The sequence below is a fragment of the Garra rufa genome, chromosome 10, assembly GCF_049309525.1.
Source record: "Garra rufa chromosome 10, GarRuf1.0, whole genome shotgun sequence".
Classification (NCBI taxonomy): Eukaryota; Metazoa; Chordata; class Actinopteri; order Cypriniformes; family Cyprinidae; genus Garra; species Garra rufa.
In genome coordinates, this window is record NC_133370.1 from 46,083,691 (window position 1) to 46,109,024 (window position 25,334).

The window sequence follows — 25,334 nt, forward strand, 5'->3', positions numbered from 1 at the left end:
ATAGCCAAAAATACATTGTATGGGACAAAATTTTCGATTTTTCTTTTATGCCAAAAATCCTTAGGATATTAAGTAAAGATCATGTTCCATTAAGACATTTTGTAAATTTTCTACTGTAAATATATCAGAACTTAATTTCTGATTAGTAATATGCATTACTAAGAGCATTTGGACAACTTTAAAGGCGATTTTCTCAATATTTTTTCCACCCTCAGATTTCAGATTTTCAAATAGTTGCATCTCAGCCAAATAGTGTTCTATCCCAACAAACCATACATCAATGAAAAGCTTATTTATTCATGGTTGACCCTTATGACTGGTTTTATGGTCCAGGGTCACATATAAATGTATCTTATATGTAGGCTATTATTAAGGATAATAATAATTTTTTTGGGATATAAATCCTTCTCCAACCACTTTTGATAACACAGTGTTCAGTGTAGACTATCCATGCTGATTTATCTCAACATTTCAAACATTTGAATCAAATGAATAACACAATATCTCACTACGTTAACTGGCAAGACTTTAGGAGGAAATATTTTTAGAGCGACCGCTTTGATCTTAGACATTTCATTATGACATCACCATCATCCTGTCAATGGACGCGCGCACAAAACAATCCCCAGGATTGCTTGAATCGCGCGGTCACACGCGCTCAAGGAGCATTTGTCATCAGTGAAGAAGAGAGGAAACTGTATCAAGTTGACAGGGAGGCAGACTCCTCGCTTCTTCTGCCCACTGAAGCCTTGACTTGCTTTTAATCATGGATGCGTCCCTCTTTCAGTTCTTCATAGAGGAATTCGGCGACACCAACTGTACTCTTATGGATGCTTTTCAGGACACTTTATATGAGAATTCGTCTTTCGCGTCGATGAGTGTCGACGGTGGGGATTACATTCTTTGTTAGCGCGTTTGTTTTATTCAGCGCTTATAATGCACATTAATCAACACCGGTTGTATTTTCCTCTAAGGTCTCTATTGTAACGCCACCACGGATGAAATCGGAACTTGCTGGCCAAGAAGCAACTCTGGACGAATAATTGAGCGACCGTGCCCAGAGTACATTAACGGCGTCAAATACAACACCACTAGTAAGTAGCTCATATTCGCTTTCTATTCATTAAAAGCGTCCTAGGATGAGGTTGGAGCGACTCTTTGGATTTGTGTGCAGAACTATTAGCCTATTTATCTGTGGGTCAGACCTTCATTCAGAGTTGAAACATTAAAAGGCGCTCAGCAAAGTGAGATTATAGCAAGATCGATGCATAGATATAAATAGATATTTCTGTTTTTTAGAACATTTCAAGGCTTATAAGATTTCAAGGACATGTACAGCTTTTGACATTTTTATTTTAAAAGCTATTTATACAATTGTTCCTCATATAAGAGACATGATGTTAATAATTTAGTCAATTGTTTGCTCTCCAATTGTGCAGCTGCAGACAATGTTATCTGCCCTGCCACATGTTCTTTGCCTTAATGTGTGAAATGAAGCAGGACAGTGAAGTTCACTTACGCACACGCACACGCACACGCACACACACACACACACACACACACACACACACACACGCACACACACACACACACACACACACACACACACACACGGAGAGAGACAGCCACTGTGCAATGCATCCATGCTGACACTCAGCCTCAGTGATGCAAGGATAACTTTTTTTATTTGAAGAAATATGCCTGACAATAACTAACAATGTTAGTTATTGAGTTGGATGGAAAAGTTGTCTGCTCTTTTGTTTTTATGTGAGAGAATTTCTATAAACTTGTAAGATATTTGGAGCTGTTGCATATCTGAAGTCACAAAAGATGAAAGACAGGCTTAAACAATACAATTAAATTCTACCGGTGTGGTAGACAATTCAATGGAAAAACCAAATTATTTCAAACATTTATGGTATGTTATCTTGTACATTATTTACATGTACTGTTTACTTTTTGATTATATTTCAGATTTTTCTAAAGCAATTCAGTATTTGACATAAATGTCCCAATAAATCAGCAATACATGCCTCTGAAAAACAATCATAGGATTCATCCCTCCTTAATAAAAAAGAATACCTTCTCATATTGTTGTGCATATACATGATTATGTAATTGTCATGCATAATTATGTAATCATGACCCCATGGTGTTCAGATCACTGTAGTTCAAAAGACGTGGAGCAGACGTACAGTATTGGATACAGTCTAATCTCTATAGACCTCATACATTTTCCAGCTGCAGTTAGTGTTATCATTGCATATTACTATGACTTATGATAATATCAGTGCATGCATATAAATGTGGATTTTCCAAATGTCTCTTATCTTCTGTAGTGGCTGGCATTTATGATCACAAATCAGTACTTAGCCATTTCCTCCTGTGAGCTCGCACAGCATGTGACTTTGCTCAGTGTAATGATGTGACTTTCACACTGGATGATAATAAAGGGCTCCAAGGCAAACCTAAGCCTTTCGCTGCTGAGTGCTGAATGTGTATTTTAAATAGTAAAACATATCTCTGTTGGCTCATGGTGACCAGATGATGCCTCCTTTCTGTGGTTTATAATTAGGTTTATTATGTGTTTCATTCACAAAGGTCAGCACTGTTTGTTTGCCATGCTTACTGTTGCAGATGTTTATTTAGAAAAATGTTTATGCTCATTTTTAGCAATCATGGCAGCAGTAATTTATCAAATGATGATCAGATGAAGATGTGTTTGTAGTGTTTCCTGATTTACATTATTGCTTTAGTGTACTGGGTGCTAAAACAACACAGACATGCAATCACATGCAACTAAACAATGCAAAGAACATTTTAATCAATAGAAGAACAGAAGTTTTTTAATCAATAAACTCATATATGCTTTTTCAGACTTAACTTGATGAGACAAACCTGACTTGTAGGATTATTTATAGCTTGCATCGAGGTTATGCGTAATAGCATGGTGTCACTGAACCTTGTGCTGTGCAGAGCCGTTGCTTAAGGCACTTCGCCTAGCACTTCTGTCTAAACCCTTCCGTTGGCAAGATCCATCCAGCTGTCTGGTACTGTCTCTCAGAGTAATCCATTTGATCCTGAACACTGTAGCTTAAGGCTCAGTTACTCTGTGCCGGTTTCTTCCTCTGCCTTACTTTCATTCAACACTTTATAATGAAGTTCACTCAGAAGTCATTTAAAATTGTTTTGTTGGCGATGAACTAATCAGCTACTAAACATTACTATTAATGTGTAAATAATTAGTAAGTGATACATTACAAATGTATTATATGTAATCTAAAAAATGTTTTGTAAATCATTAAATGATCATAAATCATTAGTAAATTATTAGTTACAGTGCCTTGCGAAAGGATTCATACCCCTTCATTTTTTTTCACATTTTGTTATGTTGCTGCCTTATGTTAAACTACTTTAAATTACTTGTTTTCCCACATCAGTCTACACTCCATACTCCATAATGGCAAAGCAAAAAATAGGTTTTTAACATTTGTGCAAATTTATTAAAAATAAAAAACTGAAAAGATCCCGTTGCATAAGTATTCATACCCTTTCCTGGGACACTCGAAATTTATCTCAGGAGCATTCATATTGCTTCTAGATGTTCCTACACTTGGAGTGGAGTTAAACTGTGGCAAATTCATTTGAATGAGTCTGATTTAGAAAGGCACACACCTCTCAGAAAAGGTCTAACAGCTGAAAATGCATATCAGAGCAAAAACCAAGTCCTGAGGTCAAGATAACTGCCTGTAGTCAGTGACAGACTTGCGTTAAGGCGATGATCTAGGGAAGAGTTCAGAAAAAAATCTGCTGCATTGAAGGTTCACAGAAGCGTTATCCATAATGGAAGACGATTGGAACAACTAGGACTCTAGAAAATGTCTGCCAGCCCCCATCCAAGCTGACAGAGCTTGAGAGGTGAAAAGGTGAGGCAAAGATATATTTTACTGGCTTATTCATCTGTTAAACAAATAGCTATTGAACTAAAAGATTTGGTCACTTTTATTATCAAATGTAGACAGATACCCAGCTCTAATGATATTTAATATTAAATTAAATGGCTTGGCCATTTGCAGTCTCATATAGTTTAGTTGAATGACTTCGGAAAGCTGTCCTGTTTGGCTTAACTGAATTGTTGAATAATGCCACTCTTGGCACTCATTCAGTCCCAACATGAGCACCATGTAATTAATAAGTAGCCTATAAGCTATATTATTCCAGTGATTATGGCAATAGCCAACAGGATCAGAGTTATAGCAACAAGCTAAACGTCTTTGCAATAAAAGCTTTATTCCCTATTGCTTTTTTAGTATTAGGTATATACAAATCAAATTTTTATTCTCTTTCCTGTATTTTTCTTTAGTTATCCCCGTCCAGTTTAGCCAGGAGTGCATCCAAATTATGAACAGTAATCATTTCATGTGCAGTTAGTGATTTTGATAGAAGTGATATAGAAGCACAGACTTTAGTTATTGTTCATCTTCAATTTTCTTTCCATTTTCTAATTTGACAGCAAATCATTTTTATTCAAGGCTTTCACAAATGCTTTCACAAGGTATTTGAGCATCCTTTCAGGAAAAACAAAAACAAAGAAAGAACAAGAATAATTTTGTGGAGGCTTCATTTCAGCTTATACACTAGGCTTTATCTTCTGTTGTCCTGTCTTGTGGTGAATCTTCACATTTAATTATAATGTAAAATGCTCCATTCAGAGCTGAACATTTAGCAAAACATTCAGTTCTCTTATCTTTTTCTGTTCATGTCAAAGTTCTGTCAACTGATAAAGTCTATGAAAATTTTCACTCTTTCAGAAAATCCCTTAGACCCCTCTGGTTTGATTGTTTCTCTAGGCTAAGTCCCTGGTTTCATCTCAACATAATTACACCCCTGCTGCGCTCACATCACCTCCATGGAAATCTAATTTCATTAGCACCTCCCTAGAACTGTCCTCCTTTGCAGCCTCAGTAAATAAATTCAAGTTTGATTTTTGAGTGAATTATTTCTTTATATTCTCACTTTTGTGTTCCAAACCTATGGTTCGATTTTGACTACAAAAAGAGACATTTTAAACAATGCACACTTCTTTGCCGTACCATTGCATCATACACAAAAGCCAATAGCGTTTAGTATATGTGACATTAAACCTGGCATAGAGTGTCAAATGACAATGACAAATTAGATTTCAGGGTTTTGGTAAAGATTGTCAGTGAATTTATATTTTTGGAGCAGCAACTGATTTAACCCATAATAACATCCTGTCTGGTGCATAGTTTCGTTTTTACAGTAGATAAACCTGTTATAATCTGATACTGTCTACAGTGGATGTGGTTCAGAGGTGGCATAAATGCATCTCATTATAACAATGCTATGATATTGATGTTTTAAATATTGAGAAATTCAAATGATTTAAATGACTTCATTTATACTTTAAAAAATGAAACTGAAACCGCCAGTAGGTGGCAGCACGTCAAAGTCTTTGTGTCCGAATAATTCATTCAATCGATTCGTGCAAACAGCTGATTAATTTAGGAATGAAGCAAGTGACTCTTTATGAGTGGGTCATTAAATCATTGATTCACTAGATTTGTTTAAAAGTGCAGATTCATTCATAAATGAAACAGCACTGTGACAAAGACTATAGACACGCAGCGGCTCCGCAGTGGCTTTGTTTGGAACTTTTTTTGTTGACGAAATAGAGCACAATCAGACAACCTAAAATGTCACTTAATGTCAAAAAAGTCACTTAATAGCAAAAATGTATAAAACTGTTGTATAAATTCAGTTTCACATTTGCAAACTCCCTTTATAATCATTAAAAAGCTTCCACCCTCCTTAGTTCATCCTGATCTCACAAACTTCCATATTAATGAATGAAGCTCTGGACACTGCACACTGAATCTATTATTTACATCGTCTCTACACTTTATTTGTTATAATAAATGACAAAAACTGCAGTCTGCTTTCATGATCTGTGCTGTGAGAAGCAGGACGCACATTGACAGGAAAGCATTTCCATTGGCTGCAGACTGCAGGTATTATGGCAAAGGACGGCATTGCACGGCGAACAATAGACACAAATATCCCGCTGCATTTTTAGCCTACATTGCACTACGTTTATGTGCAGAACTGGGGTCGCTTTCATAGTTGTTTGAATGGGTAAATATAGAAATAACTTTAATTTCCAAAAAAGCCTAAACAGTTGGAAGACTCTGTGCTGCGGCACGGTGGTTGGGAACACTGACTTAGGGCTCAAATGGTTGATCAAGATTATTTTTCTTAAAAAGTTCTAATGACTATTCTGCCCTCCAAAGGCAAAGCGCAGTAACTACACATTTGGTCAAAATTGAATTAATGCTTAAAATGGACTTGAATGGCAAAGTCTCCGGATACAATTTTGTCCTGTTTCAGAGGAACGTGAGTGTCAAAATGTTTGACTAGTTGGTGTAAAACTTTTAAAGGCATTTTTCTCAGTTTCAGTGTTGCCGTAGTTACTGCACTTTGCCTTTGGAGGGCAGTTTTGTCATTTTTACTTTTTTGGTTTTACATTTCATCAGAATTATTGCACTTTCACGTTAGCACATATCAAGAGAACAGCATGGTTTGTTTGCAGATTTAGTCACAGCAAACCTTATGGAAGAAATCAGACTGGCTGTGTTACACTTTTATTTAAACAAATTGCTTAAAGGGATAGTTCACCCAAAAATGAAAATTTGATGTTTATCTGCTTACCCCCAGGGCATCCAAGATGTAGGTGACTTTGTTTTCTCAGCAGAACACAAACAAAGATTTTTTAACGAAAACCGGTGCAGTCTGCCAGCCAAATAATGGCAGTGGATGGGCACCAAACCTTTAAAAGTAAACAAAAACATGCACAGACAAATCCAAATTACACCCTGTGGCTCGTGACGATACATTGATGTCCTAAGACACGAAACGATTGGTTTTTGCGAAAAACTGAACAGTATTTATATCATTTTTTACCTTTGATACACAGCCACATCCATCTCTCCTGAGCACAAGCTCATCATCCGGCTCATGACATGTGCACGTGCTCTGGCGTAGAATACGCAAATGCCGGAAGCGATCTGTCGCATTGTAAACGACACTCATTGTTTACACAGTGCACAGAGATTGTGGGTATAGCGGCTATTCAAAATGGTAATTACTTGCACTTATCCTGATTGTTCAAACCGATTTAAAGCTAAAAGATTACGTTTGCTTGCGCAAACTCATCCGGGACTTTTCACTGATTTCCCCTTACGGCGTTTGCGTATACTACGCCAGAGCGCGTTCACATGTCAAGAGCCGGATGAAAAGCTCGTGCTCATGACAGATGGACGTGGCTGTGTATCAAAGGTAAAAAATGATATAAATACTGTTCAGTTTCTCGCTAAACCGATCGTTTCGTGTCTTAGGACATCAATGTTTCGTGGCGAGTCACAGGGTGTAATTTGGATTTGTCTGTGCATGTTTTTGTTTACTTTTAAAGGTTTGGTGCCCATCCGTGTGCATTATATGGCTGGCAGACTGCACCGGTTTTCGTTAAAAATCTTTGTTTGTGTTTTTCTGAGAAAACAAAGTCACCTACATCTTGGATGCCCTGGGGGTAAGCAGATGAACATCAAATTATCATTTTTGGGTGAACTATCCCTTTAAAACTCCAAACAACATGTTTGCCTTTTTTGCATAATGTAGAGAAAGCATGAGCGAGCAGGTTAAAAATATTAAGCAGGGATGCACCAAATGTTTGTCAACCAAAATTAATTGGCCGGAAATAGCAAAAAGAGCTGATGACTGAAATCACCAAATGGGCTTAAACCATTAGTAAATAAACTACAGAACATTATGTTGTCTAATAAACGCATAAACTGTATTTATTCTGAAAGCGCTGCACAAGCTCCTTAGCTAGGGTTCAAAGTCCAAAGCGCAAGGAAAATCTGTATGATGAGAATGCAATTTATTAATGCAAGACAATACAAATGTCAAAATAAAATAAAGCATTTTCAGGATAAATAACCAGGTGGGCATGATTATGCTTGATAAATTAAGAGAAGAAGAATTTGTGATCCTGATTATAATATGATATATAAGTCAGTTCCGCTACAGGTCTGTGCCTATTAGATTAATATGCTCTTGTCTCAAATAATGCCTTTTACATTTTCTGTTTTGTCTGTTTTCCAAGTTGTTGTTATATAATCAACAAAGAAACAACATTTTTACTTTATTTTACTTTTATACGGGCACTCGGACTGCTGACTCATCAATATAATATGTGCAACATGGCGCCAGCTATAGTTTCTGTTCTCAATCTCCGGTATATTTAAGCGTATTTTCTCAATTTACTCAGTCATTTCCCTCGAATCACTACATCATGGTAAATTATGACAGCATTTCACAGCATTTATATCCAAATGCACATTTTCCCAAGATTAAATTAAACAATTGTGATTCCGGATGATGCATAAACTCAATACAGCAACGTAATCCAGATCCAAATGGAATAAAGCCATTAATCGGAGTCTTGTCTTGTTTAGTATTATATTATTTTATTATGTATATCCCTGGGCACATTATGCAACGTACATTTACACCGTAAAATGAATAATGCAAAGGAGAGCAAGTAGAAAATACAATATTACATTAATAATAATAATAACAACATTAATAATCGCGAAAAAAATGACGTGAAGACTCATAATGCACAGCCAGCACCAAATAGACAGAACGGCAAAACTCAAAACTGTACTGTATTATAAGTGCTAACATTCATAATTAAATAAACAGAGCCTATGTGATGACCAGAAGCTGACACAAAATTTTAGAAAAAATGTTTGCTATTTTTAGAGTAAAACCCCGGTATATATCAATATATCATAGTATCTATTTTGTAAAAATAGACTTAAATTCCCGAATTTACGCGTGTTAAGTACGGCCACTTTTACCCTGCGAGCGCCAATCCGGAAGCCAGAAACACGGAAGTGTGAAAAAGGCTAATTTAAACTGAACCAAAACTGACATGAGCTAAATACTGTATGGCACTGTCTTTTATTTTTTATAGCACAATCTTAATTGTCTCCACAGTTAAGTTTCCATAATTAATTGTGCTATATTTCACTTTATCACTGTGGAACTGCTTTGACATAAAGGTAACTCGATTTGACTTGACATGCCTAGTGAAGACAGCTCCAGCTGTTTCAACATGACACGGCATGACAAGGGATGTCCACGTACACATTAGTGCTTAATTGATTTCTGTTTGACTATTGTCCATTACCTAATGAGTGTTAAAGCATATAAAAGCACGTTTATCTCGACTTTGACGTGTCAGTAACTGAATTGTCAATAACTGCTTTTAAATTGCTGCACTAATCAGTGAATCTAAATCTGTTAAATGACTAACTTTACATTGGATAAGGTGCATTTTCAATGGGACATACACATGCATCTCTATATCGCTATAATGCAGTAATCCTTAAAACAAATCCAGCATGCTCACATGTGACAAAAGCTCACTAGTTAATATGTATTTATAGTAAAATTTGTTTGTACAAAATCTCTTATCCTCTTTACAGGGTAAATATTTCTGTTTGAATGTGGATCAGGCACATTTTGAGGTGGTTTAAGCTCCCGGGCTTTGACAGAATTACTACAGTCCCATGATAGAGCTGGTGGTGAGAAGATGATGTAAAAATAGATTGAGCTGATAACGACGGCTATATTTATACAGCCTTTCTCATCTCCTGGTAAGATTTTCCCTTCCATTAAGGTTCATTTCCAGCCCAGCACTTTAAGCATCTTCGATTATTAGTCTTCAAAACCATCCTGCTGAAAGAATATGGACACCTAAGCCACTTTATAAATAGTAAAATAAAGACAAATAATATTTGATTGAATGTTTGTAGGAAGCATCTCATAGTTAATGTGACTTGTGGTTATTCTGAAAAAGATAACTTTGAGACCAAGCATTGGATAGTAATTTCAAAAGAGTGCTGAAAAGCCTTGAACCTGATGCTGTTATGAGTTAGCATGCTGGATGGACGAGACGTGAGATGAGATACAATAACAATGATGTATTTAATATAATCTTCAGAAGTACAGGCAGGAACACAGAGATTAATCCACACATGAACAACGTAACATAAGTGAAGACCGACAGAGAACTCAAGAAACAGACAGACTTAAAAAGGGTGTGCTAATTACAAGGACAGGTGCAGGAAATCACAATAACGATGGGCTAAACCAAATAACAAAGATCGATGGGGGAAGACAATGGGAGAAACCAATGACCAAAACAGACATGACTGTGACATTACGCCCTCCCTCCGAATAGGTGCTTCCTCGCGCCGTAGAAAAACAAAAACAAAACAGACAAGAGGGGCGGAATAACAGAAAAACTGAGTCCATGATGGAGGAGGCTTCGGCGGAGGACGCAACCCCAGGAGGGGGACCAAAACCAAAGTCCAAGTGGCAGACAAGACAGTCCAAGGGGGCGACGATGGTGGGAGGAGCCAAGGAAGAAACAGGAGGGACCCAGAGCAGGAGGAACTAAGTAGGACCCAGAACGCAGCCATGATGATCCACGGTGGAGCCGACGGAGGGAGGAGCCATGGTGGAGGACGGGCTGACGACTCCATGAGGCCGACCGACAGAGGCGGAGCAGCTGGCGAAGGAGCCCGAGGCAGAGATGAAGAGCCGAAGATCCTGGGCGACACCGAGGATCCGGAGGGCCACGGCGGAGCTGGAGCAACAGAGGATGGAGGCTGTGCCCGCGGGAGGGAGGAGTCCCTAGGAGCCGGTGGGACGGAGTGACGAGGCGCAGCCGGAGGAACAGAGTCCTGAAGTGACGAAGGGGTGACGACTGACCAGGGCGGAGCCGGAAAGACGAGGGAGCCCGGTGGAGCAGGTGGACCGATATGCGACGATGTACACGAGGGCGCTGAGAGCCGTTGTGGAGCCGCAGGGTCGGAGGGTCGAGGTGGAGTTCTGGACTCTGAGGCTGGAGGCGGAGCTGAGGGATCCTCCAGCCATAACACCGGTGAAAACTGGCAGACCTGCTCTCGCACCTGGTCGGACGAGTTGAGCTCATCGGCGCTCCATACTGCTGTCGCTCCGGGCTCAGGCTCTCCGTCCGCGGTGAAACCAGGCTCCTACTCCACGTGTCGGGGTGATGGTTGGCTGGGCTCTGGGTCTGGAGTGAGGCTGACGTCCTTCTCGACGATGTCGACAGTCCATGGCGATCCACAGGACGCCAGCACCCACTCGATGTAATTCGGCAGGCTCTCTTGAGGACCCTCCCCAGATAGCAGCACCTTGGTGATGGTATTAAGTCCAATGTAATAGAACTTACAGAGGCTGCTATCCAGAAAGTGGGAGTTTTCCGCCAGGAGGAGATAGTCATGGGTGTGGTCCTCAAGAGAGCGTTCCCCCTGCTTCAGGAGGATGAGGAGATCAGTAGGGTCCATGGTGAAAAATCAAAAAACAAAACACTGAGGAAAAAAGGACGAAAAACAAACGCAGGGGAGAGTGCCGGGTTAAACTGTTTCGGTTGGTCTTTCTGTTATGACTTAGCGTGCTGGACGGACGAGACATGAGACGAGATACAATAACAATGATGTATTTAATATAATCTTCAGAAGTACAGGCAGGAACACAGAGATTAATCCACACACGATGAACAACGTAACATAAGTGAAGACCGACAGAGAACTCAAGAAACAGACAGACTTAAAAAGGGTGTGCTAATTACAAGGACAGGTGCAGGGAATCACAGTAACGATGGACTAAACCAAATAACAAAGATCGACGGGGGAAGACAATGGGAGAAACCAATGACCAAAACAGACATGACTATGACAGATGCCACTTAGTGTTTGAGTCAAAGACAAAAGTTGGTTTCATCAAAACTTTTAGCGTCTTAAATTCACACATTAAATTAAATTATATATTTTTTCTGAGCAAATAGTTAAACAATTGTAACAATAGTTTATATGTCAATATAAACAATAGCTTATATGCCAAAAATCGTGTTTATTTAAAACAAGAATCATTAGATGACATTAAAAAGACTCCTTAAGGACGACAGTTCAGCCCCCAAAACTAATTAACTCTTCATTTTAAATCATTACCAATCTTTGCCACTATCCTTCAGACCACAAGGTTTTACCTATTTGTCAGCAAGAAGTTTGACGATGGACATTATTTCAGCAATATTTTGACATTTTATTTCACAAACGTTATTTAAAACATTAAACTAAACAGTAAACTTGCATTTAATATGCTTTATGTGTTTTTAAAATCACTTTTGTCAATTCAATTTAATGCACAGAAAGGGACATCTTGTCTTGTTTTGTATTGTTGGTTGAATTATTTCATTATCGTGTTCTGCAGTATGTACAGTATGTGCAGCCCATTACAGAGTGATTGTATCTTCATATTTTATTATTTATTTGTATTAGTATTATTGTACGTTTATTTGACACATTTTAGATTTAAGTTTATTGTAAGTTTATTTAATATTTGAGGTTCTTTTTACAATGTAGCACATTGTAAAATATTCTGATCATTTGTTTTTGTACAAACCTAGTATCTCCAAAATGAATGACTTAAAGGGTTCCTTCGTTCATCTTTAAAACACAGATTAAGATATTTTTGTTAATACCTAAAAGTGCCCTTTTATTACCTAGTGCCCTGTTATTACCTAGTTAATACCTAGTGGCCTCTAGAGGACGCAGTGTCTCTTTCCCCTTGTCAGGGAACCATTGTTACATATGAACCTACGAGACACTGCATTCTTTAGAGGCCGCTAGGAGACTAGAGGATGCAGTGTCTTGTTTCCTTTCTCAGGGAACGATGGTTACATACGTAACCTGAGACGATTTCTGACCTTGCATAGACAGCAACTACCACGTTCAAGGTCCAGAAACGTAATTTTATGAAACTACGAGAATACTTTTTGTGTGCAAAGAAAGCAAAAACAATGACTTGAATGAAAACAATCAAAAAATTCCTTCTCTTTCCTGTCAGTCTTTGATGTCTGTTTCATAGCATTAGGTTTGCTACCTTCTAACTCATAAAAAAAATAACAAATAAAAAAATCAAGTACATATGCTACCCTCCATTGATCTTCCTCAAGTGTCATGATTTTTTGTTGATCTTGCACTGACCGATGTTGGAATAACTTACACCTACACCATAATAAATTTATTTTGTAAGGTTTTTCAGATTTGGCCGTTTGAGCCACAGGAGAGTGGCTTGAAGTCCTGAAAACTGCAGTTTAAAAAGTAAATAGCTCTGTAAGAGGACTGATATTTGTGACCCTGGACCACGAAACCAGTCATAAGGTTAAATTTGACAAAACTGAGATGTATACATCATATGAAAGTTCAATAAATAAGCTTTCTATTGGTGTCTGGTTTGTTAGGATAGGACAATATTTGGCCGAGATACATCTATTTGAATTCAGAAATCTGAGGATGCAAAAAAATCAAAAATACTGAGAAAATCACCTTTAAAGTTGTCCAAATTAGGTTCTTAACAATGCATATTACAAATCAAAAATTAAATTTTGATATGTTTACAGTAGGAATTTTACAAAAAATCTTCATGGAACATGATCTTTACTTAATTTCTTAATGATTTTTGGCATAAAAGAAAAATCTAAAATTTTGACCCATACAATGTATTTTTGGCTATTGCTACAAATATATCCCAGCGACTTAAGACTGGTTTTGTGCTCCAGGGTCACATTTATGAATACACCGAATGTTCAGCAACTGAAATTATTTGGCCAAAAAAAGCTCTTTCGGTGTTTGGCCGAATAAGCAAAAAGGCAGAATAAATTATACCGAACAATGATGTGACGCGATCAAATAGAGGCGTGCACTAATGCAGCAAACATGTCTGCTGTGTGGAACTGTATAATGACTGAAATCAACTTAAACCATAAGTAAATAATCTACAGAATGTTAGTTGTTTAATACACGCACAAATTGTATTTATTTTGACAGCGCTGCATGAGCTCCTTAGCCAGGGTACAAAGTCCAAAGCGCGAGGAAAATCTGCGTAATGAGAGTCATTCATAAATCTGCTGCTGTCAGCAAAAAGTAGTACTGAGGTCTTCTTGTTTCAAGAAGGAGGTCTTAAAAATGGCCAAAGAACATTATTTTACTTACGTATGAATTTTAGGGCAAATTGTGCTTGGTAGGATATAATGTCTACTAGAATGTTAAAAATGTTTAGGTAAATATTTTTAAATTCTTGTTTTGTAATAGATTTTTTTGAAAAGCAAGACAAAACTGTAAAAAGCACATTTTGGCAAAATACATGAGGAAAGACATTAAAAAACGAGTTCGATAATCAGCCTTCGGCCCAGTGTTTAATTTTGTTCAGCTTCGGCCAGGAATTTTCATTTCGGTGCATCTCACTAATATGTACTCAAAGCTTACCCCAATTCTTATTAGGTAATGGTAGTTTTAGTTAGTGTAGTTATTCATTAATGACAGAACAATAATATTTTCCACTGAAAAAAATAAGAAAAACGTGAAGGAGATGAGGGTGAATAAATAATAATGTAATTTTCAGTTGTGAACTACTCTTTTCCTTTTTTGACCACTGTATGTATCATAAACATTTATTTTTTTTAGCTTTGGGTAAACTTCCACCTTCAACACACAAAGAGGATGGATTTGAATAAAAATAAGCTCTAGTGGCATTTGTCTTGTCATTTTCAATGCAGGTTTTGTTGAAAGAAAGCCAGGTTTAAAGTTGTAAGTACATTGCTAATAGGATTCATGGAAGTGCAGCATCACAAAACATTCAATCAATATGTCCATCACAAGCGTCTATAGGTTATTTTCTTCCTGTGTGTGTGATGTTACCGCAAGCTTTCTGTGTTGATCCACTATTTACTGGATATTGGATACATTTAAAATAATGAATAGATAACTCCAGACTCAGGTATGAGCTGTCACTTTCCAGTTTGTATAATAAATATTAATGGCAGCGGGAGATCTTTCTAAAGAGGTTTATGCATGTTTTAAAGATGCCCTCCCCATTTGTGCTGGTTAATGGCACATTCGTTATTTCAAAGTTTTTATCTACGCCTGTGATCTTCAACGTGGCACAAGGTCCTTGATTTTCTGAAGAATACAACAACTGGTGTGTCATTAACAAATTGAGCAGCCTTCAAAGTACTTACCCATTTCCATTACTAAAAAATGAAATTGTAAAGTAACCTTCCCAACGCCCTGGGGGCCAGTAGAGGGGGCCCCACAAGGATGCCAGATGTACTGAAGCATGGGTTAGGAGGGACGGAGCACATGAGATCTTTACATGTGGAAATGAGAATAATTCAATATGTCCATAAAGCTTTTAGGGATACACGAGGGAAACAGCGGTCTTCTCTGCTGGAAATATTGAAAAATATAGCCACAACCTGCGGGGCGAAGGAGACCCAGGCAGGATCACAGTCAGGGACTACTCCGCATCTAGGCCTGACTGCGGGGCATGGAGGACCCAGGGTTCGCCGGAGGGAACATAGCCGAGACGTACCTTCCGAATCAACCACTGCGAGGGGCTGGGAGGCTGAAGCCAGGCTCCCAGCCGAGTCGCCAGGGGAATCAAGGGAGTGTTGACCAACGTGACAGCGGTGGGTCAGCCTGGGGGGAAAAAGGGAAGGAGACTGATCCCAGAAGGATGAATGTCCTGGAGAAAAGTCTGACTGCCATAAGCAGCGCTTACCTTCTTCTCTGGTTCCCGCGCTGGCGATATCCGGCTTTGAAGTGCTGCTCGAGAAGGGAACTCGGAGCCGAGGCCCCAGAGGTGAAGAAACTAGCTCCTTTTTTTTTTTTTTTTTTTTTTGAAGAGCAATCTCCATCACCTCTGGGCTGCCCACGTCAGGGTCGCTTCGCAGCTTTCCTGCAGTTGTTTTTGGCCGGTCCCTGAGAGGTGGGCGGCGCTGCTCTCCCGCGGCCAACTCGACGTCGGGCCGCCAGTCTGGCATCATGAGCCTCGGTGGGGGACGGAGCTGTTTCTTGGGGGCCGCAGGAGGGCGCCTTTTGGCGACGAGCAGGCAGAAGTTGATGCCCTGGTGGCGGAATACTAGCTTCGCGGCGGGGCGAGATGTGTAAGATGGTCTCTGTCTGCTTCTGAACTGTCGAGAACCGCTGAGCAGTCCTCGACAGTGTCGCCGAAAAACCAATCATCCAGCCTGGAAGGATTGGCCGGACGCATTTTTTTTTTTTTTTGTGGGGTACCCCGAGGCCAATCCCCCTGGTGGCTCGGAGGAGCATAGCCGAGAGCTCGGCGTCCACCTCAGATGGGACAGCGACCTCAATGAACGCACGAACCATCCGTGAACGCTGCTTCAGCACGCTCTCAGCCCAGGCATGCGAGGCAGCGTTCATGTCCATCCAGCAAAGTGAGGAAACTGCCGCACCCAGAAACGCACGGCCGGAAAGGCATCTCAAAGGAATGTCTTTCACAGCCGTGAGAAATTCACTCTTTTATCCTGGTCTGCCCAGGGAGGAGCGCGGCACCACTGTGCACTCAGATGAGGCTGCTCGCTGGTATGCAGAGGCTTCTTAAAGCCGTGAAAACGGCAGCCCGCAGGATCCCGCTGGTGGCTGCCAAAATGCTCTTTTAGAAATGCTCTTTTAAATCGGCAGCACGTCAGCGGGGGAGAGAGTGAGAACTCATCGCAGGAATTCAATCTGTTGTTCGGCTCGAGCACAGAGAGGCTCTGAAAAGCGAAAATCTGAATGAGTGGTTGCAAGCCGCCCTCTTATATACCCGTATGTCCGGGGGAGTGGCTTGGCATGTAAATACCACTCGCCAATGTTCATTGGCCTTTTGAATAAGGCTCAGAGATGATTGGTCTCTCAGGTGAGTTCCCATATGTAACGTCGTAGTGAAACGACTGAAGGGGAACTTGTTTTTTACAAATTCCTTATCACTAATTGAAACTCTGCTTAGTGGATAAATGAAAGAACAGGATGGTGGGAGTTTTTTTTACCAAGTGCGAAGGGAAAATACTGTGAAGATGTGAAAGCATCTATTGTGAAGAGACTTCTAAAGAGTCAGAGAGAAGCGTACTGTGGAGGAGTGAGCGTTTGATTCTCCCAACACATGTGCCAAGACCGATGTGAAAAAAGGGTCTCAGAGCAATTAACTCATTGTAAAGTTGTATGCAAGTTATATAAAGCCTCATAGCAATGACTTTAAAAGTGTCACTCCTTGTTGATGTCTTTAATGTTATTTGAAGTGAATCTAACATTTATCATCTGGTTATCACTTCAACTCAGTTTGACAGCACCTGGAGGAATCATTCTTCAATTTCGGTGGCATATTGACAAAAAAAAATCTGATTCCCTAAATTAAGTCTTGCTGCCTGATTTACCTGAGATAATGTACTGTTGTCTTGTGGGTATTATGATGGTAAAAAAGCAGATAATGTAAGTGCTTTAGCTTACAGAGATCTGTCTCCCAAATGGAGACTCAAGCTCTTTGTTTTAAAACGCCCCTGTTTTCATGGATTTTTTATCTGCTGCTGGTTTATGTTTGTGCTTTTCAGGGTCAATGATGGTTTCACTGCATGGATGTTATAAGATAACCTTGAAGATGTTTTCACTTTTAAAAAATTCGATTTGAATTATTTTGTGTTGTTGATACAAGCTTTGGTGCAAAGCTGAAATGATGCATGTTGGAACATGGCAAAGTTATAAAACACTACAAAATCAACTACATCTAAAACATGAAGCAAAGCTTCTCATGAAATGCAAAACTCAGTGCTGAAAACAGGTTAAGGGTTAGATTATTCATTAAGATAAATAAATTACAGGAGAGTGATTCACATGCTCTCAACTCTATTTTCTGAACCAGATAATTAATTTACAGTGCTGTGTCTGGCTGTGAGTCTGTGAAACATGGCTTATGATGCATGTTGTGCAAAATTTCATGCATAAATAATAAAATCTTATAATCAAATAAAAGCGTAAGCCTGGCTCACACTACAGGAGTTTTAAAATCCTAACCGATTATGAAATCTGGTTGCAGCGCACACATAAGGAGAATCTTTGCAGATTATCTTACCTGAAATCTTAAACATGCATACACTACAAGATTTGAAATTCGTGGCGCATCACACACTACAATATATTATTAGGATTATCATGCCAGAGGGAGCACCTCTCGTGATCTCTGTCCGCTGATCGTCATTTCTGTCATGGCGGTGTTTAGTGTCCTGCCATCAGCAGCCACCAGCTGGAAGAGTTCCGCGTTCAAATGCACCTGGCCGCAAAGCCCCAGCAAAAGTATTTACCATGAATGTGTCGGGGCAAAAATTGATATTGATAATACTAGTATTTTCTGAGTCAGTGTCTCAAAGATGAAGTTGACGATCCTGACTCCATCTGCTCATTGGACGCGCCTGTAATGCTTAAATGCATCTTTATGTATTATGCCTATAGCTAATGGAAGAGTTTTGTTTTCGATTTTAATTATTTCGTTTTACAGTAGTGAATTAATAATTTAAAGCTTTATAATCGTGACTGTGACGCAATTACCTGGGTTTCGGTTTGTGAAGCCGTCCTGTAACACCAAGACATCAGAAAGCGTATCCTGTTTGTTTTCTTTAAAAGCACGATTTGTTAATACTGTTTGTTACACAAACTAAGGTAGACCCTTTACAATTCCAGATGATATATTACTTATACCTATATGAGCAAAAATAAAGTTTCACATCGCACTGATGCCTCCGTGTCCGGCAAAGCCAGCTCCAGCTTTCACTCTCCACACAAACGATTGGATATGCGCCTAATAGCACACATTTATTTAGGTTGAACTATTAAACTAATATTGTGATATGCATTTGATACTTTTTTTTTATATCAATGGATTTTAATTTAAATCTTGAGAAGGCTAAATTGATCTGGGGTGCGTTTCCCAAAAGCATCGTTAGCCAACTATGGTCGCAAGTTCCGTCGTTACCAACATAGTTCAACGATTGGGTGTTTCCCAGCACCATAGTTCAAATGAACATTCGCAAACAGCGTCACAAACTTACTTGGTTGGAACTACAGCTCTCGACCTGTGGTTAGAAGCATCGTTGCTTCTTAGTAACACATGTGGGCTTAATAAATTATGTTCTTGGTCACAGTTTGCAAGCTAACATGCAGTACAACCTATATCCTCAATTTTATCTAAAAATAAATGTGTTTTACTCTATGTATTTTTGTGCGTCCTTTTTAAGCGTTGTTTATGAATAGTGCGCATGTGCACAAATGCCTGAGGGAACCCCGGAGCATGACATAAGAGAGAACGCACAATGAATCAAACATCAAATAAAGCGAAATGACAGGGAACGAAAATAGTAAATTAGTCATTAGGTGCCATGTTCAATATAGCTGCATTTTTGAGAGACCCTAATCAGTTAAATAGCAGAAGTTATTACTCGGTGACGTCATTAAAAACGGCCCTAAGTTGTTGAACTAATGTGGTTCAAACGACGGAGATGCGACCGTGTTCGGGAAACACTCGTGACTAGCTAGTTCGTTTCCACAACGATGCATCGTACTATGGAGGTTAACCAGCGAGTTATGTCGTTGTACGGGAAACGCACCCCTGTCTACCGCTGGTTGCAATTGGTCGTTACTTAAAAAAAACCCAAAAAAAACCTTGAATTTAACAAACAAAAAGTGTTCCAAAAATATCTCTAAATTAACTTCATAAACTAAAGAAACGAAAATAAATGTAACCACTTTGCTATTAAAAACAGCAGCTGTGTAATGGGGAAGAGAAGAGAAAAAAGACAGGTTCCAGTCGGACTCGGCCAGTAGATGAGACGTCGGACATTTTTGCAATGAATGTTTGTTTAATAGCCTATTTAACATTGTTATTTAGGCTACTTTCTTATTTAAATATATTATTTCTTTGATTTATTTTTGAATTTTTTGGCTGCTTGTTCACTGACTGAAGTGCTAAAATAAACACGCACGTTTGTTAATAATGTTTGAGCCTCATTTATTTTGTGTTTCAAAATGATATACATATGTATTTTATTTATATATATATATATAGGCCTATAAACACACACGTTTTAATTTATATTTATAAAACACGACGCCACTTGGTAAAAATCTGCCACCGTCACAGCCCTATTCAAAACTGAGACGATTTCAGCTCAGCAGAGCTCCTCTTTCTCCTTACATTTGTGGTACGTGTTCGACACATTACAGATAGACAGTGTTACTACAAAAACTGAAGAAGCAGTTTCCTCCATCTCCAACGGACCCGTACAGCAGCTGTTTTGCGGTCGCGCATTGGCTGTTGTGAAAGTAGCCTACTGATTTAAGCACATAGACGTCATCATCCCGATTTAAAATCTTAAATATCAAACAAGTTTGATATAAATCGGGGCAGCCCCGATCTGTGTGCTAGCAGATCGGGAAGTGCAAGATTCAAAACTCCTGTAGTGTGAGCCGGGATTTATTTGTTAAATGAGTAGCATCAATACATTTTTGAGCGGATATTATTATCCAGTTTGGTGGATTTAGCCTGCCATATGAAGCCTACTCTGTGTTCTTTAGATTTTGTTCCCCGTGCCTTCTCACACAAGTATTGGACGTGATGGCTTTAGATCTACTGTCAGTAGTGAACTGCAGCTTATCAAGTGGTGTCGTGCCATCCTGCTTCAAGCATGCAGTGGTACAACCCCTTTTAAAAAAGCCCAATTTGGACCGAGCGGATTTAAAGAACTATCGGACAATTTCAAAGCTGTCTTTCTTATCAAAAATTCTAGAACCGGTTGTCTTTCAACAACTTTCCACTTATCCAAATGGAAATGGTATCTCTGATAAGTTCCTGTCAGGATTTATGGCTTGAAACAGCACAGGGTCAGCCTGTCTCAAAATGTCTAATGATCAGTTCCCGGCTGTCCATTCTGGAAAGTGTGCAATTTCAGTTTTAATTGATCTGACAGCTGCATTTAACTCTATTGTACACAATATTCTTTTGCAGTGTTTAATAATGTGGGCAGGGATCCAAGGAAATGCTCTAAATTGGTTTGCATTATTTCCGTAAGAGCTTCATTTTTCATCTTCTTCTGCTTTAATGAAATGTGGGGTTCCTCAAGGATCTGTATTGGGTCCACTCTTATTTAACACCTGCATGCTTCCTCTGGCTGATATTTGTCAGAAACCTAATGTATATTATCATCTCTATGCTGATGACACTCAGCTTTACCTCCCTCTAAAAAGATGGGGGATAGTTTGGGTTTTCACTCCCTCTTTAGTTTGTCCTAATGATATTAAATAGTGGATGGCAAACAGTTTTCTTTACCTGAATCAATTAAAGACTGAAGCGATCGTGTTTTGAGTTTAATTTAAAGTTATAACTAATTAATTAGGCGAAAGAGTCTTGGTGTTATTTTTGATGCTGAGATTTGATAAGCATATAAACTCTGTGGTCAGAAGTGGCTTCCTTTAATTAAAAACACAGGTAAACTGAAACATTTATTTCTTCTAATGATTTTAAAGTTGTCATGTATTATTTTATCACGTCCAAAGTGGACTATTGTAACTCACTGTTGCTCACTTTCTCGCCTGCAGTTGGTTCAAAATGCTGCTGCTCTGATTTGACTAAGAAATATGCAAGCATATATTAGATCAGATTAGATAAGATCTGTACAAAGGTTTCTGTTAAATGTTCCTAAATCTCAGTTAAAAGGTAAAGGAGATAGAGCATTCGCTGTTACAGAACAACTTACCTCTTCACATTAGACCTTTTACCACTCTTAATGCATTTATGACTCATTTAAAGACTCATCTTTTTTCACTGTACTTAATTTCGTATTTATTTTATACTTGGTTTTATAATTCTAGATTGTATGAAGGTGTGATTCTGGTATGTAAAGTACTTTAAATGTGATATATAAATAAATGTGATTGATTGGTTGATTTGAAATGAGTTTAAAAATGACATGCAATTACAAAACTACATCAGTGCCTCACAATAGCTGCTTTAAAATCTGTTACAGACACATAACCTAAATGGAAAGAGGAAAGAAGTGCAGACAAAAGAGGGGAAAATGACTTGCTTGTGATGAAGAGAGTTGCTAAGAGCCAATCATTTGGAACCTGTCATCTGCTTCTGTTTCTATTTAAAATCATTGTGCAGATAAAAAAGAAATTAATTTACTGTTTAGCATATAAAACAGTTGTATTGCTTTGTACATGACTGTTCATAAAAAAATAAATGTCTTAAAAGTCTTGATCTAGCATATTGTTTAGTTTTTAATAGTTTAAAGCAGTTATAAAAATATATTTTGACTTTGATTTTGAGTTTACATATACAGCATATGCAAGTAGTTTTATACTGAATGTAAAAACACTCTGTATCTAGCTCTTGGCCAAAATGCTCAATTTTGGTCTGCATTTGTCAGTGCAGTATGAATTACCCTTAAGACCTCAGCATCTGCCCTTCTCTCCCCCTCAGTTGTTTATAACTGAGAGAGTCAGTGAGTGTGGCTAAGGATGTAATGATGTAAAAACAAGCATCTGTCTTTCTAAATCGACAGTCATATGCAAATATATTTTGGTCCTGGTGACATCACAGACTCACACATTCCAGGCTGTTGAACCTGGTTTAAGCAAAGCTGTTTTTGCTGTCAGGAATGAATATATTAAGCTTTGCAACTTACAGGACATTTATATACTACAATAACCTATTATTTGTTAAAATGATATAATAGGTTGATTTATGGTAGTTCATTTTTACAGGAATACTAGCTTGTTTTATTTCATGTGTAGGTCAATATTTCCAGAGTAACTTAAATCCTGTAAATTGTTGTCCTTTATTTTGGATGCACACAGTTCAGTGAATGCAGCATATTTTATATATTTAATTCTTCTATGCCAACATTTAAACTTATTTAACAAACATTTTTTTTTGTCAAAATACCAAGGAGAATTGAGGTGCCAGCACTGATCTTGCATACCCCTCAGCAAATGTGCAGTCACCACCCTGGGTCAGAGGAATTATTCTCCCAATCCCAATAATGACTGCCATCAACAGCAGTGCTGTAAAATGACTGCTCGCTCATCTGCACATTCGAGGCCAGTGCTTCTTGCTTAAATTTGTTCATTTGTCTAGGGTCAAACAGGCTTGTTATGAACAGTTTTTCTTTTTGGAAGCTCTGTGATTAAAAAGGTAATAAAATAATTTAACTCAAATTAATATTTTTCTTGCCAAGTTATTTACTTATGTTGGCAAGTAGCCACGTAATAAATCATGTAATATGGTTATTATTGCAAAATAAACCCCTTTAGGGTGATAGAAGACTGCTCTGCCTCTGGGGTCATGATCACCCTGTCAGGGTTTATTTATTACTGTTACGGAAGCAGACCAAACAAGAGAGGTAAGTGGTAATAATAACAATGTTTATTTTCAGCAGAGCGTTGTGGATAAGATGACGTGCAGAACCGGGTATGTATAAACAGTCCAGGTATGATATACGATGACTTGAGATGAATACTAATGACAGATCCTTTCCTTTCCAGGAACGACGGGAGGAGGACTCCGACCCACACACACACACACTCCGTTGGTGATAGACAGACAGGCTTATGGCTGACCACCGCTGACTGGAACAGAGAACAGACTTCGTACTGGAACAAAATGAGAAAGCAGGTAAGTTTCAACAGGTAAGTAGCGAGGTAAGTATATCCTTGAAGTCTGTGAACTCGACAGAGAAACACAATGAGTCCGCTTCGTGCAAACGAGCCCGGACACTGAGTGAGGTGTGTGGTGTGCTTATATGTGGTGCTGGTGATGGGTTTCAGGTGCGTCTGATTAGTAATCAGGTGACTGTGATCGTTGAGTGAGTGAGGGAGTAGAACCTGGCCAATCCGTGACATTACCCCCCTCCCCAGGGCCCGCTCCTGAGGGCCGAGGCCTCCGACGTCGTGGTGGTCTACCTCGTCCTCGAGGGGCTGGACATTCAGGATGGTTACGATGGAATTCCTCCATGAGGGCTGGATCTAGAATGTCAACTCTGGGTACCCACGACCTCTCCTCTGGTCCGTAGCCTTCCCAGTCGACGAGATACTCCAGATTACCACCACGACGTCGGGACAGAAGGATTTCTCGGACCGAGTAGATGGATCCCTCTTCCAGGACCAAGGGGGGAGGGGGTTCCTCTTCCTGACCAGGTTCTGTGGAGAGAATCACAGGTGGGTGAAAGGGTTTGAGTAACGAGACGTGAAATGTGGGGTGGATACGGTACTGTGGTGGTAATTGGAGTCTGTAGGTGACGGGGTTGACCTGTTCCACGATGGTGAAGGGGCCAACAAACCTGGGACTCAATTTCTTCGAGGGCAGGCGCAGACGGATGTCTCTTGTGGAGAGCCAGACTTTCTGCCCAGGAGTGTATGTGGGACCAGGAATCCTCTTCTGATCGGCAGTGGATTTGGTTCTGCGCACTGCCCTTTGAAGATGATGGTGAGCCTCGTCCCAGACTCTCTCGCTCTCCCGGAACCAGTAATCCACTGCGGGCACCTGTGATGGTTCGCCATTCCAGGGGAAGAGAGGTGGTTGGAAGCAGAGCACACACTGGAATGGCGTGAGTCCTGTGGTGGGTTGCCGCAGTGAATTTTGGGCGTATTCTGCCCAACCCAGGAACTGGTTCCAGGAGTCCTGGTGACCATGACAGAATGTCCGGAGGAACCGCCCCACCTCCTGGATTTTCCTCTCCGTCTGCCCGTTGGTCTCAGGGTGGTATCCAGAGGAGAGGCTAACGGTCACACCTAGGAGTTTGAGAAAAGACTTCCACACCCGTGAAATAAACTGTGGACCCCTGTCTGAGACGATGTCTTCCGGAATGCCATAGTACCTAAAGACTTTGTTGAAGAGCAGTTCGGCAGACTCTAGGGCTGTGGGAAGACCTTTCAGAGGTATCAGTCGGCAGAATTTTGAAAATCGATCAACTATAACAAAGATGCAGGTGTTACCGTCAGATGAGGGGAGATCTGTCATGAAGTCAACTCCCAGGTGTGACCAGGGGCGGTTCGGCACAGGCAAGGGATGGAGTTTCCCAGCAGGCAGATGACGTGGACTCTTGGACATTGCACACTCCTTACATCCCTGGACATACCTCCTCACATCCCTTGCCATGTGCGGCCACCAGAAGCGGTCCGTCAGCAGCGAGAGAGTGTTGTTTGCCCCTGGATGTCCAGTGCCCAGAGAGGTATGTGTTGAATGGATTAGATCTACCCGCTGGGTCCTAGGGATGAATCTGCGACCAGGTGGACAGCCCGGCGGAGATCTGGGTTCCGGAGTGGCGA

The 25,334-nt window shown here is 39.7% G+C and overlaps 1 protein-coding gene across 1 annotated transcript in view; it reads left to right on the forward strand.

The window, feature by feature from the left end:
• The first annotated feature begins 703 nt into the window (after positions 1-703).
• LOC141344265 (corticotropin-releasing factor receptor 2) overlaps positions 704-25,334 on the forward strand; it is a 117,879-nt gene continuing 93,248 nt past the window's right edge. The window contains exons 1-2 of the mRNA XM_073849097.1: positions 704-887; positions 975-1,094. Coding sequence (XP_073705198.1) covers positions 767-887; positions 975-1,094 — 241 coding nt within the window. The 5' untranslated portion in view covers positions 704-766. The remainder of the gene's footprint in view (positions 888-974; positions 1,095-25,334) is intronic.